This window comes from Bison bison, unplaced genomic scaffold, assembly GCF_000754665.1.
Source record: "Bison bison bison isolate TAMUID 2011002044 unplaced genomic scaffold, Bison_UMD1.0 scf7180017864338, whole genome shotgun sequence".
In the NCBI taxonomy this organism is placed as follows: Eukaryota; Metazoa; Chordata; class Mammalia; order Artiodactyla; family Bovidae; genus Bison; species Bison bison.
The window spans coordinates 2,823,166-2,835,333 of record NW_011494910.1 but is presented as its reverse complement, the minus strand read 5'-3'; the positions used below and the strand labels follow the sequence as shown (position 1 = coordinate 2,835,333).

Below are 12,168 nucleotides of genomic sequence, written 5' to 3'. Positions count from 1 at the left end.
TGCTGCAGCACGCGGTTGAACGCGGTGGGCCGGGCAGGCAGGTCGTGCAGGGACATGGCGTAGGACACGCGGTGCATCTCTGGGGAGCGCTCCTTCTCGTCCGGGGACTCGTGGTCGGACATGCCCTGCTGCTGCTGCTGGGGGTCCTGAGACGACGGGTGCTCCCTTTCCCGCGACCGGCGGCGGCTGTGGAACAGGTGCTTCAGGCCGTGGCCAAACATGGAGCCCTCTGAGAGCTGCTGGATTTTCTGAAGGGAGAAGGAGGAACAACCCTGTGAGTGCAAATCTGGTTGGGGGCAGAGGTAAGGGGTCTGTTCCTGGGATACTAGTGCAGCTCCTACAGCCACCTGAAACTGGAAGTTTCCCTTGAACAGCTGCGGGAAGGGGGGAACCCACACCCACTCCTCTCCTTCCCAGATATATGTATCCCCATGGCTTCCCTCAGGACACTCCTAATCCACACATGGTTCAGGGTTCCTGGTCACAGTATCCTTGTGGCTACAGTCTGGGGCTCAGTGGCACATGCTGGCAGCACTTGGCTCATGAGTTTTACCCCTCTGGATGGATTCTCCCTCCACCCATGAGACCTCCCTCCTTCTAAATCAGATCCTTCCTCAGGATCCTCTTTTGACCCAAAAGATGCCTCATTGCAATGCTCCTTGGGAAAATCAGGGTCATGCAATCAGATTATACTATGTAGCAGATATTGTTAATCACCTACCCAATATCTATTCTCAATCACCTACCCAATATCTATTCTCCTTTCTTTCTTCCCAAATTGCATGGCCTTACTGCACCACACTAAAAATTCTTGCTTCATCAGAGGCCCCAGGAGCCTGGGGTAGCTACATGACACAGTCTTGGCCAATGAAAAGCAGATGAGCTTTCTGGGGGAACTTTTGCTTTCCTAATAAAGGCTTTGTGCAGAAGAAGCCCTTCTTGCTTCTTCCCACCTGGAATGTGGAGGTAATGCCTGGATCATGCTTTACCAACAGCCATCTTGGTAAAGCCCCCAGGGATATGCTTGGGAACCTGATGACCCCATGGAGTCACCAAACCGGGTGTGGATGCCTACCCTGGGATTCTTGGTTCATGAAATAAACAAGTCTATCATTACCTATACAACTTTAGAATAAATTTCTCTTATTTATAGCCAATCTCATTTCTGACATAGCAATAAATTTTACTGAAGCTTCCAGGTTGATGAACACTTCCACATGCCAGGAGGGTAGCACATCCCAGTTCCAGGGCAACAGAAACTCCTGTACCCAAGACCCTTCCAAACATCTTCACTGGAGGTTAGTCGCTCAGGGCCTAACCTGTGCACTCAGGTTAATCGCACCCATGAAGTGTGCCTCTTCGTTTGGCTGTTCATTTGTATCCGGCATAATAACCTGGTAAATGTAAAAAAGCCCACAAACTACGTCTACAGGCACACCTTGAATTGCAGGCAGTAAAGTGACAACTTCCTCAGCACACACATCAGAACCAGCTGTCCACAGGCTGGAGCAGACCAAGGGGCCGCTGGAGCCCAGTGCTGCCCTGGCCCCAGGCTTTCACAGTCCTGCCCCTGAGGTGCTCCACCTGCTCTCCAGGCAGAACTGCTCAGAGAGGGGCAGTCTACGGCCTGGCCAGGGCGAGGCCACGTGTGGGATAACTCCAGACCACTGCTTCTGCATGGGGGCCGGCTCACATGGTAGAGCCGACCCTCAGCAGAGAACTTCAGAGCCAGCAGGCGGAGGGCTGGGACTTGGAGGGCCAGCGGAACCCTTAACTCCTGAGAGGGGAACTCAGAACCAAGCGACCAGGGGCTCCGTGAGCTACAGGATGTCTTCATCTGTAAGGAATGGCCTTGGGAGGCAGCCTGTCAGCTAGGAAACCTTCCAAAGAATTACAAGTACTGGATTTTCTTTTTTTCTAGAAACAAACTTACAGAGGAGAAAACTTGAACAATGCAGACACCAAGAGAAAACCATCTTCAGATCTGTATTAGCCAACCCCACTCTTACTGTAGGCTACCCACTCCAGTATTCCTGGGCTTCCCTTGTGGCTCAGCTGGTAAAGAATTTGCTTGCAATGCAGGAGACCTGGGTTTGATCCCTGGGTTGGGAAGATCCCCTGGAGAAAGGAAAAGCTACCCACTCCAGTATTCTGGCCAGAATTCCTTGGACTAGGAGCCTGGCAGGCTACAGTCCATGGGGTCGCAAAGAGTTTGACACAACTCATCGACTTTCACTTTCACTCTGGTAGGGCTTCCCAGGTGGTTCAGCTGGTAAAGACTCCGCCTGCAATGCAGACCCCAGTTTGATTTCTGGGTTGGGAAGATACCCAGGAAGAGGGCACGGCAACCCACTCCAATCTTCCTGCCTGGAGAATTCCCATGGACAGAGGAGCCTGGTGGGCTGTAGTCCGTGTGATCGCAAAGAGCTGGACGCGACAGAGCGACTAAGCACAGCGCAGCAGCACCCTCACTGCTACTTGACACCTCAGCGTGCTTTGTGCAGATAGCTGCACTTACATCTGATGTCAGTAGCTACGCACACTACTGTGGATTTGTGTCAAAGTGGAGGATTTTCACTTTTCACCCCGTTTGAATAGTCCCACCATCCTCAAAGTAGGTGGGGCCTTTATAACACCCATTTTACAGACCAGATAAGTTTTATCACCACAGCTCACTGTGAACTTCTGGTTTACAGTTTTCAATATGCTCTTTCTCCTGCATGATCTCACTTGACTTTCCCAGAAACTAATAAAAGCGACAGCAGCAACATTTCCATTCTTAGGTGCGGAGATGAAGGTGACCACCACTGCTTCTTAAGAATTTAATCCTGGGGCCGCCCTGGAGGTACTGAGTCTCTCCACGGAGCTGCCATCTCCAGGTCCAGCCCGGGGCAGAGTCGGCTCAGGTAAAACCACCACGTTCAAGGAAGGCCGGACTGAGGCGTGCATTCTGCCAGACTTGGAAACCGCCAGATTCTGCGGCCTCTGGACCAGAGACAGACCGGGACACCCTCCCCCTCCTCGGGCCCAGGCTGATACCAGACCTTCCTGCAGACATCACGGATGGGGCCAGCTGGCTCTGGCACTTGCCCAGCAACTTCTGCCAAGTGGTCACATTACATATTACAAACGGTCTTTCTAGCATCCTACTCCAGGCCTCTCCCTTCCCTCCCTGGCACTCCCAGCCTAGCTTCTCCAACACTGAGGCCCCTCTTCCACATTGACTCAGACACGGACTTCCTTCAAAAGACGGCACTAGAGTTCTGAGGCATCTCCTCTCCCGGAGCCCCGGGAGGTAGGGGTGGGCGCTGGGGACAGCAGTCACCACTGTCTGCCATATTGCTCTGCATCCAAAATACCTCAGTCAGGCTATTCTAAACATCATACGACAGCATTTTTCAAGGTGCTTTCCGATGTGTGCTGTCCTTCTCACCTGACACGAGTGTAAGCCTGGGAGGCAGGATGTGTCTCCATCTTACAGATGAAGACACGTAAGCAGAGCACAGCTAACCGGCTCGTTCCGTTCCCGGAGAAGAGTCTCCAACTTCTACTCGAGTGAGCCTCCACTGGCTCACACACCGATTCCAAGACTAAAGCAGACACAGTATTTACACAGGTCCCAGAAGAGAATCGGAATCACTGACTCAATGGACATGAGTTTGAGCAAGATCTGGAGATGGTGAAGGACAGGGAAGCCTGGTGTGCTGCAGTTCATAGGGCCACAAAGAGCTGGACACGACTTAGCAGCTGAACAACAACAATGGAACAGGCAGGATGAGAACAGGACAAAATGCCTGAGTCGTGGGGAGCTCAGTCCCCTGACCCGCGGCGGTGGATCTTCTCGTGTTACGTCGTAGGACGTGGGCAAGAGCTGTAACCGGTGTAGGTCTTCCTTGCCCACCCTGCCCTCCGTTCTGCAGGTCAAGGAGAGACAGGGTGACCCAAGGACCTTTGTCCCAGCAGCACGGAGGAGTGTGCTAAAGTCCATGGTGGGGAAGAAGAAAAAGAACAAAACAAAGAAGACAAAGAATGATGGGTGGAGGGAGGTGGCTCCGTACAAAGGGGTTTATCCTCACAAAGACCAAGGCAAGAAAGCCGAGTGTTACATGCATGTGGGTGTCAGAGAGGAGATGGTTAAGGAGTTTTGACGTAACATGGTAAGTATTTAAAAAAAAACAAAACAAAAAGCCCGGCACACACACATAACCAGCCACAAGTTTTGGAAATGAGGAAAACCATGGTGACTAGCTTGAGGGAACTCAGCCACCAACGCAGCAGAAAGCACCACCTGCTCTGACTAACAGGTTCCAGCTACTAAATGTCACTTGCTTCTCCACACTGACTCCTGCTTTTCCCCAGCTACCAGGAGCCATTTTGGTGGCCGAACGCAGCCATGTATTTATTAGGAGGAAAGAGCTGAGCTGCTTCGGAGTGAGAGGTGGGACACAAACAGCTATCCCAATCCACGAGAATGAGCACAAACTGTCCCACAACTGCCCAGAGGCCAGAAGGGAGGCAGAATGCAGAGCGCCCCAGGGCCAGGTGCCCACGCCTGCAGAGGGAAATGAGGGATGTTTGCTACCCTCCCCTGAATCATCTTTAAGGGCAGGAAGGGCCCCGCCTCCTTGGGGTGCCATCATCCTCTCAGGAAGAAAGGGTGGACTAAATGGTTTCCGAAAGATCCTTCCTGAGAAGGCTGTGGTCTCCGAACAGTTAGGCTTCATCTGTTCTCCTCCCTGGGTGTAGGTCCCCAAAAGGGGAAGTCTGCTCCAAAAGCTGCAAACACAGCTGCCTGAGATCAAGCAAAATGCTTTGGGGTGCAGTGACTTTGGTACCATCTGGTTAAAAACAGCCAAAAGAGGTTTCTAATTCTTCCAAGTCCCTGTGTTCTTAATAACTCCCATTAATGCTGAAAGGATCTTTAAAAGTGATGCTGACCTATAGCTAATTACCCCACCTGGCAGCTGACTGCATCTCCCCTCCTCCCAGCTGGGTTTGAAACGCTCTCTGCCCCACCACTGGTTCGGCGGGTAGGGTTCAGTGGGGTGACTGGGTCACCGTGAGTCTCAGCAAGCCTAGGTCGCCAACGTTCCTCTATTTATAGGGTCTCTATGGAAACAGGGCCAGCATTAAAGAGCTAATCACTGTAAAAACCCACAGAGTCCTACTCTCAAGATAAAAAGTGCATTGCAGAAGTCTCCGATTGCCCTTAAGAAGCCTTGGGTGGGGAGCCTGGGGCTGGAGCATGAGAGGAGCAGTCACCCCAGGTCTGGCGCTCATGGCCATAGTGATGGAGAAGAGTGAGCGGCTGCAACTGTCTCTCTTAAAAACACAGTGATGAAAGACTTTCAGAATCATTTTTTCTCCCCCAGCAACCCAGCTGACATAAAAAAAAAAAAAAAAAAGAACAGATTTCAACTTAGGGGCAAATGATTTTCCCATTCTCAATTTTATTTAAACTTCTTATTCCTTTATTGCTCAGAGAATTCTGGAGTCAATGCAAGTCAGGTCAAGTGACCTCATACAATGGGTCTTTAGGCAGAATTGGCTCAACATATACCAGCATAAAAGATTCTGATTAAAGTTATCTTCCTGGTATGCCCTCTCTCTGCCTCTTCTCGTCCTACCTACCCTTCACCACCCACCTCCCCTGCTGCATACAGTCCTCTCGTACCACGCCAGTCTAAAGAGATCTCACCACCCTGCTCTGAACTCCAGAGAGCTCGTTATCTACACCATTCATCTTGCCATTAATCACATTCTGCCTTGTGACAGGGCTCTCTCAAACTGTTATCCAACTTTTCACTAGCCTCTGGATGGAATCCTCAATGAGTACATAGAGGGCAGGAGCTATATCATCTATTATCTCTGTGCCTCCAATGGTAGTGGGCAGAGACCTTCACACCAATATGGCCATTGAAAGTGAAAGTGTTAGTTGCTCAGTCATGTCTGACTCTTTGTAACACCATGGACTGCAGCCTGCCAGGCTCCTTTGTCCATGGAATTCTCCAGGCAAGCATACTGTAGTGGACAGCCAATCCCTTCTCCAGGGGATCTTCCCGACCCAGGGATCGAACCCAGGTCTCCCGCATTGCAGGCAGATTCTTTATCATTTGAGCCCCGTCGCTGCTTAATAAATTTCTGAGCGGAAACTATGCACATCTACAAGATCATCTTAAAAAGGAGATTTAATCCTTAGACAATTACCTTTTCCAAAGATTTAAAAGCTCAGCTGCACAACTTTTTCTCATGTCTAGCCCAGATCTCTCCTGCTGCAGTTTAAACCTCATCTCAGTCTGTCATCTCAGTAACTGCCAAGATCGAGCTTCCTGGGGAAAGATGAACAGAGACCCAGGAGCCTGGATGTGTTGACTGTCCTCACAAATGGCTTAGGTCAAAGCCCATGTTCTCCCAGCCAGCTTTGTTTTCCAAGTGGACATCATTCAGCTAACCTGGCTGGACGCCTTTAGCCAATAGGTATGAAAAATCAAATATTATCTTTTTCATACAGTCACAAAACATACCTGTGATCCCTCAAACAGCTTTGTTAAGTTCTTAACATAGAGAGAGGCTTAAGTGTTTGGTTGATAAAGGTGGACCCTACCAGTGTGGCCTCGTTCTAAGAATGTATTCATTCTTTACTATGAGAATTTCAAAGCCCATTTCTTAGAGGAGAAATGAAGTCAGACATGAGTTTTGAGTTGGCCTCCAAGACCACCACTGAGAAGCCACCTGAGATTTTTTTTCCCCAGTCCTGACACGTATTTTTTAAAACTTCAGCCTCCCAATTCAGGTTCTATCAGATGTTTCAATTCCTTACTGAGGGAGAGATTCTTATTAATGGGATTGGCAGTGAAGACAATTAAATACACAAAAAATAGCACATTCTGTAGATGCCAAGCCTGCAAGACAGTTCTCATTGGGACAAGGGCAGCTGGGGATTCATCTAGAACGCAATATGCAGCAGAACAGACAGCTTCATTTGGCATGTGCTTTCCCACTGGCCACCAGTCCCTCCCGAGTCCATATCCAGAACATCTCTGAAAATTCCTGAACGCAGTGGGGGTGGGGGAGGGGCAACCCCAGGCCCAAGGACCCTCCATGCTCCTCCCGTTCGGTCCAGGTGGGACAAAAACAGACACCCTCTGCATTCTTCATCACCCTCCACTGAGCCTGACTACTTACAGGGCTGGGGAGCTGCATCTAGTCAGTGGCCTTACACGGGACCTGACACTTGCCCTCTCACGCAGAAAGTGCTCTCCTCTTCTTCGGTAATTAAAGTTCCACCCTTTACAACTTGCTCTAAGCACACCTCTTCTGATCAACTTCATGTTTCTGATTTCATCAGTGATGCTTGAAGCACCCTTAAACTTCGGTGTGCTTTGATGAGGACTTTCTTGCAAGTGTTTCAGCCTGTTTGCCTGGAGGCCGAGGCAGCACCTGCTGCCAAAGAACTGATTCCCCATTTCCTTATTCTTGGCTCTACCTCAACTGTACCTCTCCAGATGAAACCTCTCCTAGGGTCCCGCTCCCACCTGAGACTGCAGAAATCATCACGCTGGAACATGTCCCTTCTGCAGGACAGCTGGGGGCCCCCTGCTGCAGAAGGCCACAGAGAGCCCTGCCTACCGCCGGAACCCTTCCCCAGGCCCTAGAGCACAGGCACCTTTCCACCTCACCAGCATTCCCCGAAGCTGCTGATCTTCTCCGTTGAAAAAGTAGAGAAACTGAGGCCCATAAATTTCATCAAAACCCAGGGCCTTAAAAATCAACAAAAGAACAGAAAAATAAGCAGAAGCTTCTTGGGAATATACATGTTCCCCCTCTTGGGTAGCAGGTAGCTGGGGTATCTATTTTGCCCCTGTTATTTAAAGAGTACACATACTCTCAGACACTTTTACAAATATGGCATGTTTCACAATCTAAAACAGGCTTCCCCATGGAAGGTCAGTATCTGCTGCCCCGTGAAGCCTTCGCCAGCGGGCGCTCCGGGAGCGTCGAGGAACGTGGTGCGCCCATGCTCAGCACAGGCTGCGAGCCAGCAAGCACAGTCCTACGGGATTCAGCTGTGACTCCCTCAGCTCTTTGGTTCCGAATCGCTCTTCACTCCGAGCAGACAGGAAGACTAGTGAATGGTACAGATGAAGGCACCCAAGTGAGTCCTGAGTTAGAAGCACTTCGAACCAGGACTGGGATGATGCACTTCAGAGCACCCCCTTCTTCTTCTTGGAAAAAATATTAATACTGTTCAGAACTCTCTGGGGAAATGAATCGCAGAGGCATCTGTGAAAGGAAAAAGAAGCTCAGGGAAAGTCTAGGGGACGGTTTCTGGCCAGCATACCCAGAGCCTTCCTTTCAGGAGAGGCACAAGTCCTCCAGTTGCTCAGGGGTGGGAGAGATAGCAAGGCTGGCGATTTCCTCCCCTGCCCTCGGGCTTCTAAAAGGCCTCAGGGCAGAGCCAGCTGACTCTCCTGCTTAGCCACCCATCCCGGGCCTTAGCGACATCTACCACATGTTGTGTTTCTAACAGGAACATGTGCTCCATGTCCCTTTCTGCAGTTTTCCCCTGAGCTCCTCCCACTCCCGCTCTCACTAGCACTGGGTTTACTTGCTGGAAAATCTCAGTGTACTTTTGGTCAGCCAACACTGTCTGTAAGCAGCAATCTAGCGTGTCCTCCCAGCTAGTAAGGAAACTGGCAGGAGCAAAGGCCTGGATAATGACCACAAATGAATCCAAGACATGAACTCGAGTGGGTCAACGGAGTCCAAGCCACAAGCCAAGGGGGAAGGCGATGTGACTCTGAATTTTGGGGCTCCTGTTGCAGGAGTGTCTGGTGACATTGCCCCTGAAGGTCACATTAAGTGTGCAGAGTAGCTGAGAAGGCCTCCAAAGCACCTGCATAAGCTGCTTGTGGGGCAATGTACTTTTTAAGGCTATTTTTCAGTTAGAGTTTTAAAATTGCTGCTTAACTATTTTTCCTCCTCACTGGTCCTCCATGGCCCCCAATCTCAGATCCCAGGCCGCCACAGGAGAAGTCTACAGTGCAGTCCTCCAGGACACTGAAGGACAAGAAGGGAGACCACTGGAGCCCCTGCTCTGGGGCTGCTCGACAAGCTTGGCTATCAGGGCACAAGTAGATCATTCTGTCCTCTCCTTTCACCCAACTTCCACGAGGTGCTTCAGACAAAACCTTTTTTTTTTTTTCTCAAGATGATTTCCTCCACTGCAGCTAATCCATCACAACACCTAGAGCTATTACAAGAAAACAGCAGTGGACTAAGGGACCAAAAATTCCTGTTTCCAAAGTTTAAAATGAAAACAGAACTGCAGGTTGCTCCAGGCCAGACACAGGTAGGGGACAGGGGGTGTTAAAAAATCACTTACCCTATTCCAGTACCACCATCACATCTAAAACAAGTTAGCTTATACGCAGCGCTAGAGCCAAAGATAGGATTTTTCCGTTGCTGGAAAACTATGCCAGTGCTGGAAAACAAGTTTGGACAGACTTCAAAATTCCTAGTCCCTTTCCCCAGAAAAAGGCTCAGAAAAGTTGAGTGACTTGCCTGAGATCACACAGCAAATTAAACTGCGATAGCCCCCAAGTTCGTGTCTGTCTCTGAAGTCCCTACTTTGTAAACACGTGAAAAAGCAGATGGAGACAAACAGGAAAAGGCCCTGCTTGTCTCCCTGAGCTCCTACGGAGCAGGCAGCAGCTAGGTTTTCCCTGAGCTGCCAGCCTGGGTTCACATGGCTGTGGTCAGCTCAGAAATATGTTTTCTGATGGGGGTGGAGGACAACTTGGAAGGACAAGAAAAGGTGTGTCCTGATCTCAACTTTGGTTCAGGGACGGCCCGCATTTAATATCAAGTGTAGAGCTGTTGTTGCTGTGTCTGCCCCAACCAGAATCAGAGTGTCAACCACCACCCCCACCCCCACCCAAAAAGGAGAGAGAGAGTAAAAGAGGTAAGCGGGTGGAGATGAATGAGCTTCTTTCAACAGCTTTATCTACAGAGACAAAGACACTGCAGCCCCCACACCACAAGCCCACCTTCCCTCCTGAAGGCAGCGGGGGAAATGAACGGAGCCGGTGGTTTTCACTGCGGCCGGAGCTGAATCGTGGGGGAGTTTCCAAGGCTGCTTTTCACGGACTTGGGGTGAGGATCCCACCTCGCCAAGGAATCAGGATGTGCTGGCCAGACCCATCTGGATCAGCCCAGAAGGAAGCTGAAGTTTGCAGCAGAAGGCTGCCCCCGCCCCACGTCAGCACTAAGGGCAGCCCTTTTGCTTCACCATCTCATTGAAAATAGGAACCACGGCTCCTGACCACTCAGGTGGGCTCAGAGGTGGCAGGCGGGCCAGGTACCAAGGACTCTCCGTGCACTGCCTACCCAGTGGAGCTCATCTTACACATAAAGCTAGCCCTGATCCTCTGAAAAAGGGCAGCAGCAAAATCAGAGGTTACGTTCAAATATCTGCCACCAATTTTTAAGATACACACATGGAGGCAGAAGTCATCTTACCTCTCCCCAAGAAACAGACAGGTAACACACACAGGTAAGGGCACACTCACCTGCGCTCTGACTTCCTGACTCTGTGCCGCTCACGCCAAACGAGGAATGTCATTGGTTTATTCTGGCGAGCTCCTTAGTGGCTGCTGCCATAGGAGACAGGCTTTATTTAACATAATGGAGTCCTTTTGCTCCTTCAGCCAAGACCTTGCACCCCCTCTGGAGAAAATCTCCCCAAGGCATCAATCTCCAAGGCATCTAAGTTCCTTCCTTGAGCTGACATCTCTCTCAGCCCGGCTGTGAGCTTGCTTGAGAAGCCTGAGCCTGCAATTCCTGTGGCAGCTCCAGCAAAGGTGCATTATTTATCACAGCTGCTGTTTTAGTTACTATAGAGACATATCCAGTACAGCTCAATAATTGTCTCCACAACCTCAGGCTGGAAAATAAGGACTCCCAGCTGCATGCGGCCGCCTCTTTCGGATCCTGGTTCTCCCTGCCGGCTCAGCATGTGTGCAACTTAAACCGAGGCCCCAAACCAGCGCAAGCACCAAGCACCCACCTGTCAGTTCTCCACCCTGGGGGCTGGTTTAGGAAACCAGCCCGGATCTCCAAGCACTAGCTTAACCTCTGGCTCCACCTAACGGCAGGAAGCCCACACTCCCCTTTCACAGATGGACAAACTGAGCTTCAATCCAGGAAGGTCCCAGGAGGGAACTAATTCAGCAAAGGAGCTAATGGTCCTTTGCTTGGGTTCCCACCCCTGTCATTTTCTTGCCCTTCCAAGGAGGGGAAGGGATGTCAACTTTTTAGTTAGCATTTCGGATTTCTCCAGCTCTTTGTCTGCGAATAGCGCTTCACACACATTATTCAAACAACCTCGGATGCGTGAGTCACTAGAACGTCTGCTGAATAATAAGGAACAAACACAGAGGCCTGAAATAAGCTGAAAGACAGAGGCACAAACGGTACCCGAGATCTAGCCCGGGGTCTGGCTGAACATCTGACCATCGTCTCTGACCTCTGTCTGGTTTCCTCATCACTTTTAGCCTGTTACAGCACTTCTGCGTGGGGCGGAGAAAGCTAAGTCGCCGGTTGGGCTCTCAAGGGGAGGGTCTGCGCTCACCTTTAAATCGGGAGGCTTGCTTCGGGGACCCGGGTTGGGCGCCGCGGCAGCGCCCGCATCCGAAGTTGGCCCGCCAGCAGAGTTAGCACCCGCGGCCTCCCCAGGCCGGATGTCCGCACCCGGCAGGTGGCAAGCAGCATCTTCCAGCCCGGCTCCATCCTCCTCGCCCTGCTGTTGCTGCAGCTCGTCCGATTTGCACCTCTTCATGGTGTAGATGGGTCGGCAAGGGGAATCTGTCCTTCCAGCGCGCCGTCCTGGAGGGAGACCGCACCCCCTCTTACACTCAGAAACGAGGCTCGGGGTCTAAATTATTAACGAGGAGGGGAGTCGAGCGGATCACAATCTCTTGAATTGAAAAAATAAACCTTTTCAAGGGAGGGTGAGGAAAGGGCGAGGAGCGGGGAGCCTTGGTTACAGCTTGGAATAGTTCATCGCCACCCGGGGAGAGAAGGCAGGTCACAGTCGAGGCTAGGCAGCAGGAGTCCTTGGGCAGTCATTGGAGCGGGAGGAGGAAGACGGCCCCCGGCCCCCAAACT

The 12,168-nt window shown here is 51.0% G+C and overlaps 1 protein-coding gene across 1 annotated transcript in view; it reads right to left on the bottom strand.

Annotated features, from left to right (window-relative positions):
* Positions 1-12,168, bottom strand: part of TMCC2 (transmembrane and coiled-coil domain family 2) — a 38,218-nt gene extending 26,050 nt beyond the window's left edge. The window contains exons 1-2 of the mRNA XM_010854258.1: positions 11,633-12,168; positions 12-248 (exon numbers count right to left, since the gene is read on the bottom strand). Of these exons, the coding sequence (XP_010852560.1) occupies positions 12-248; positions 11,633-11,839 (444 nt within the window). The 5' untranslated portion in view covers positions 11,840-12,168. The remainder of the gene's footprint in view (positions 1-11; positions 249-11,632) is intronic.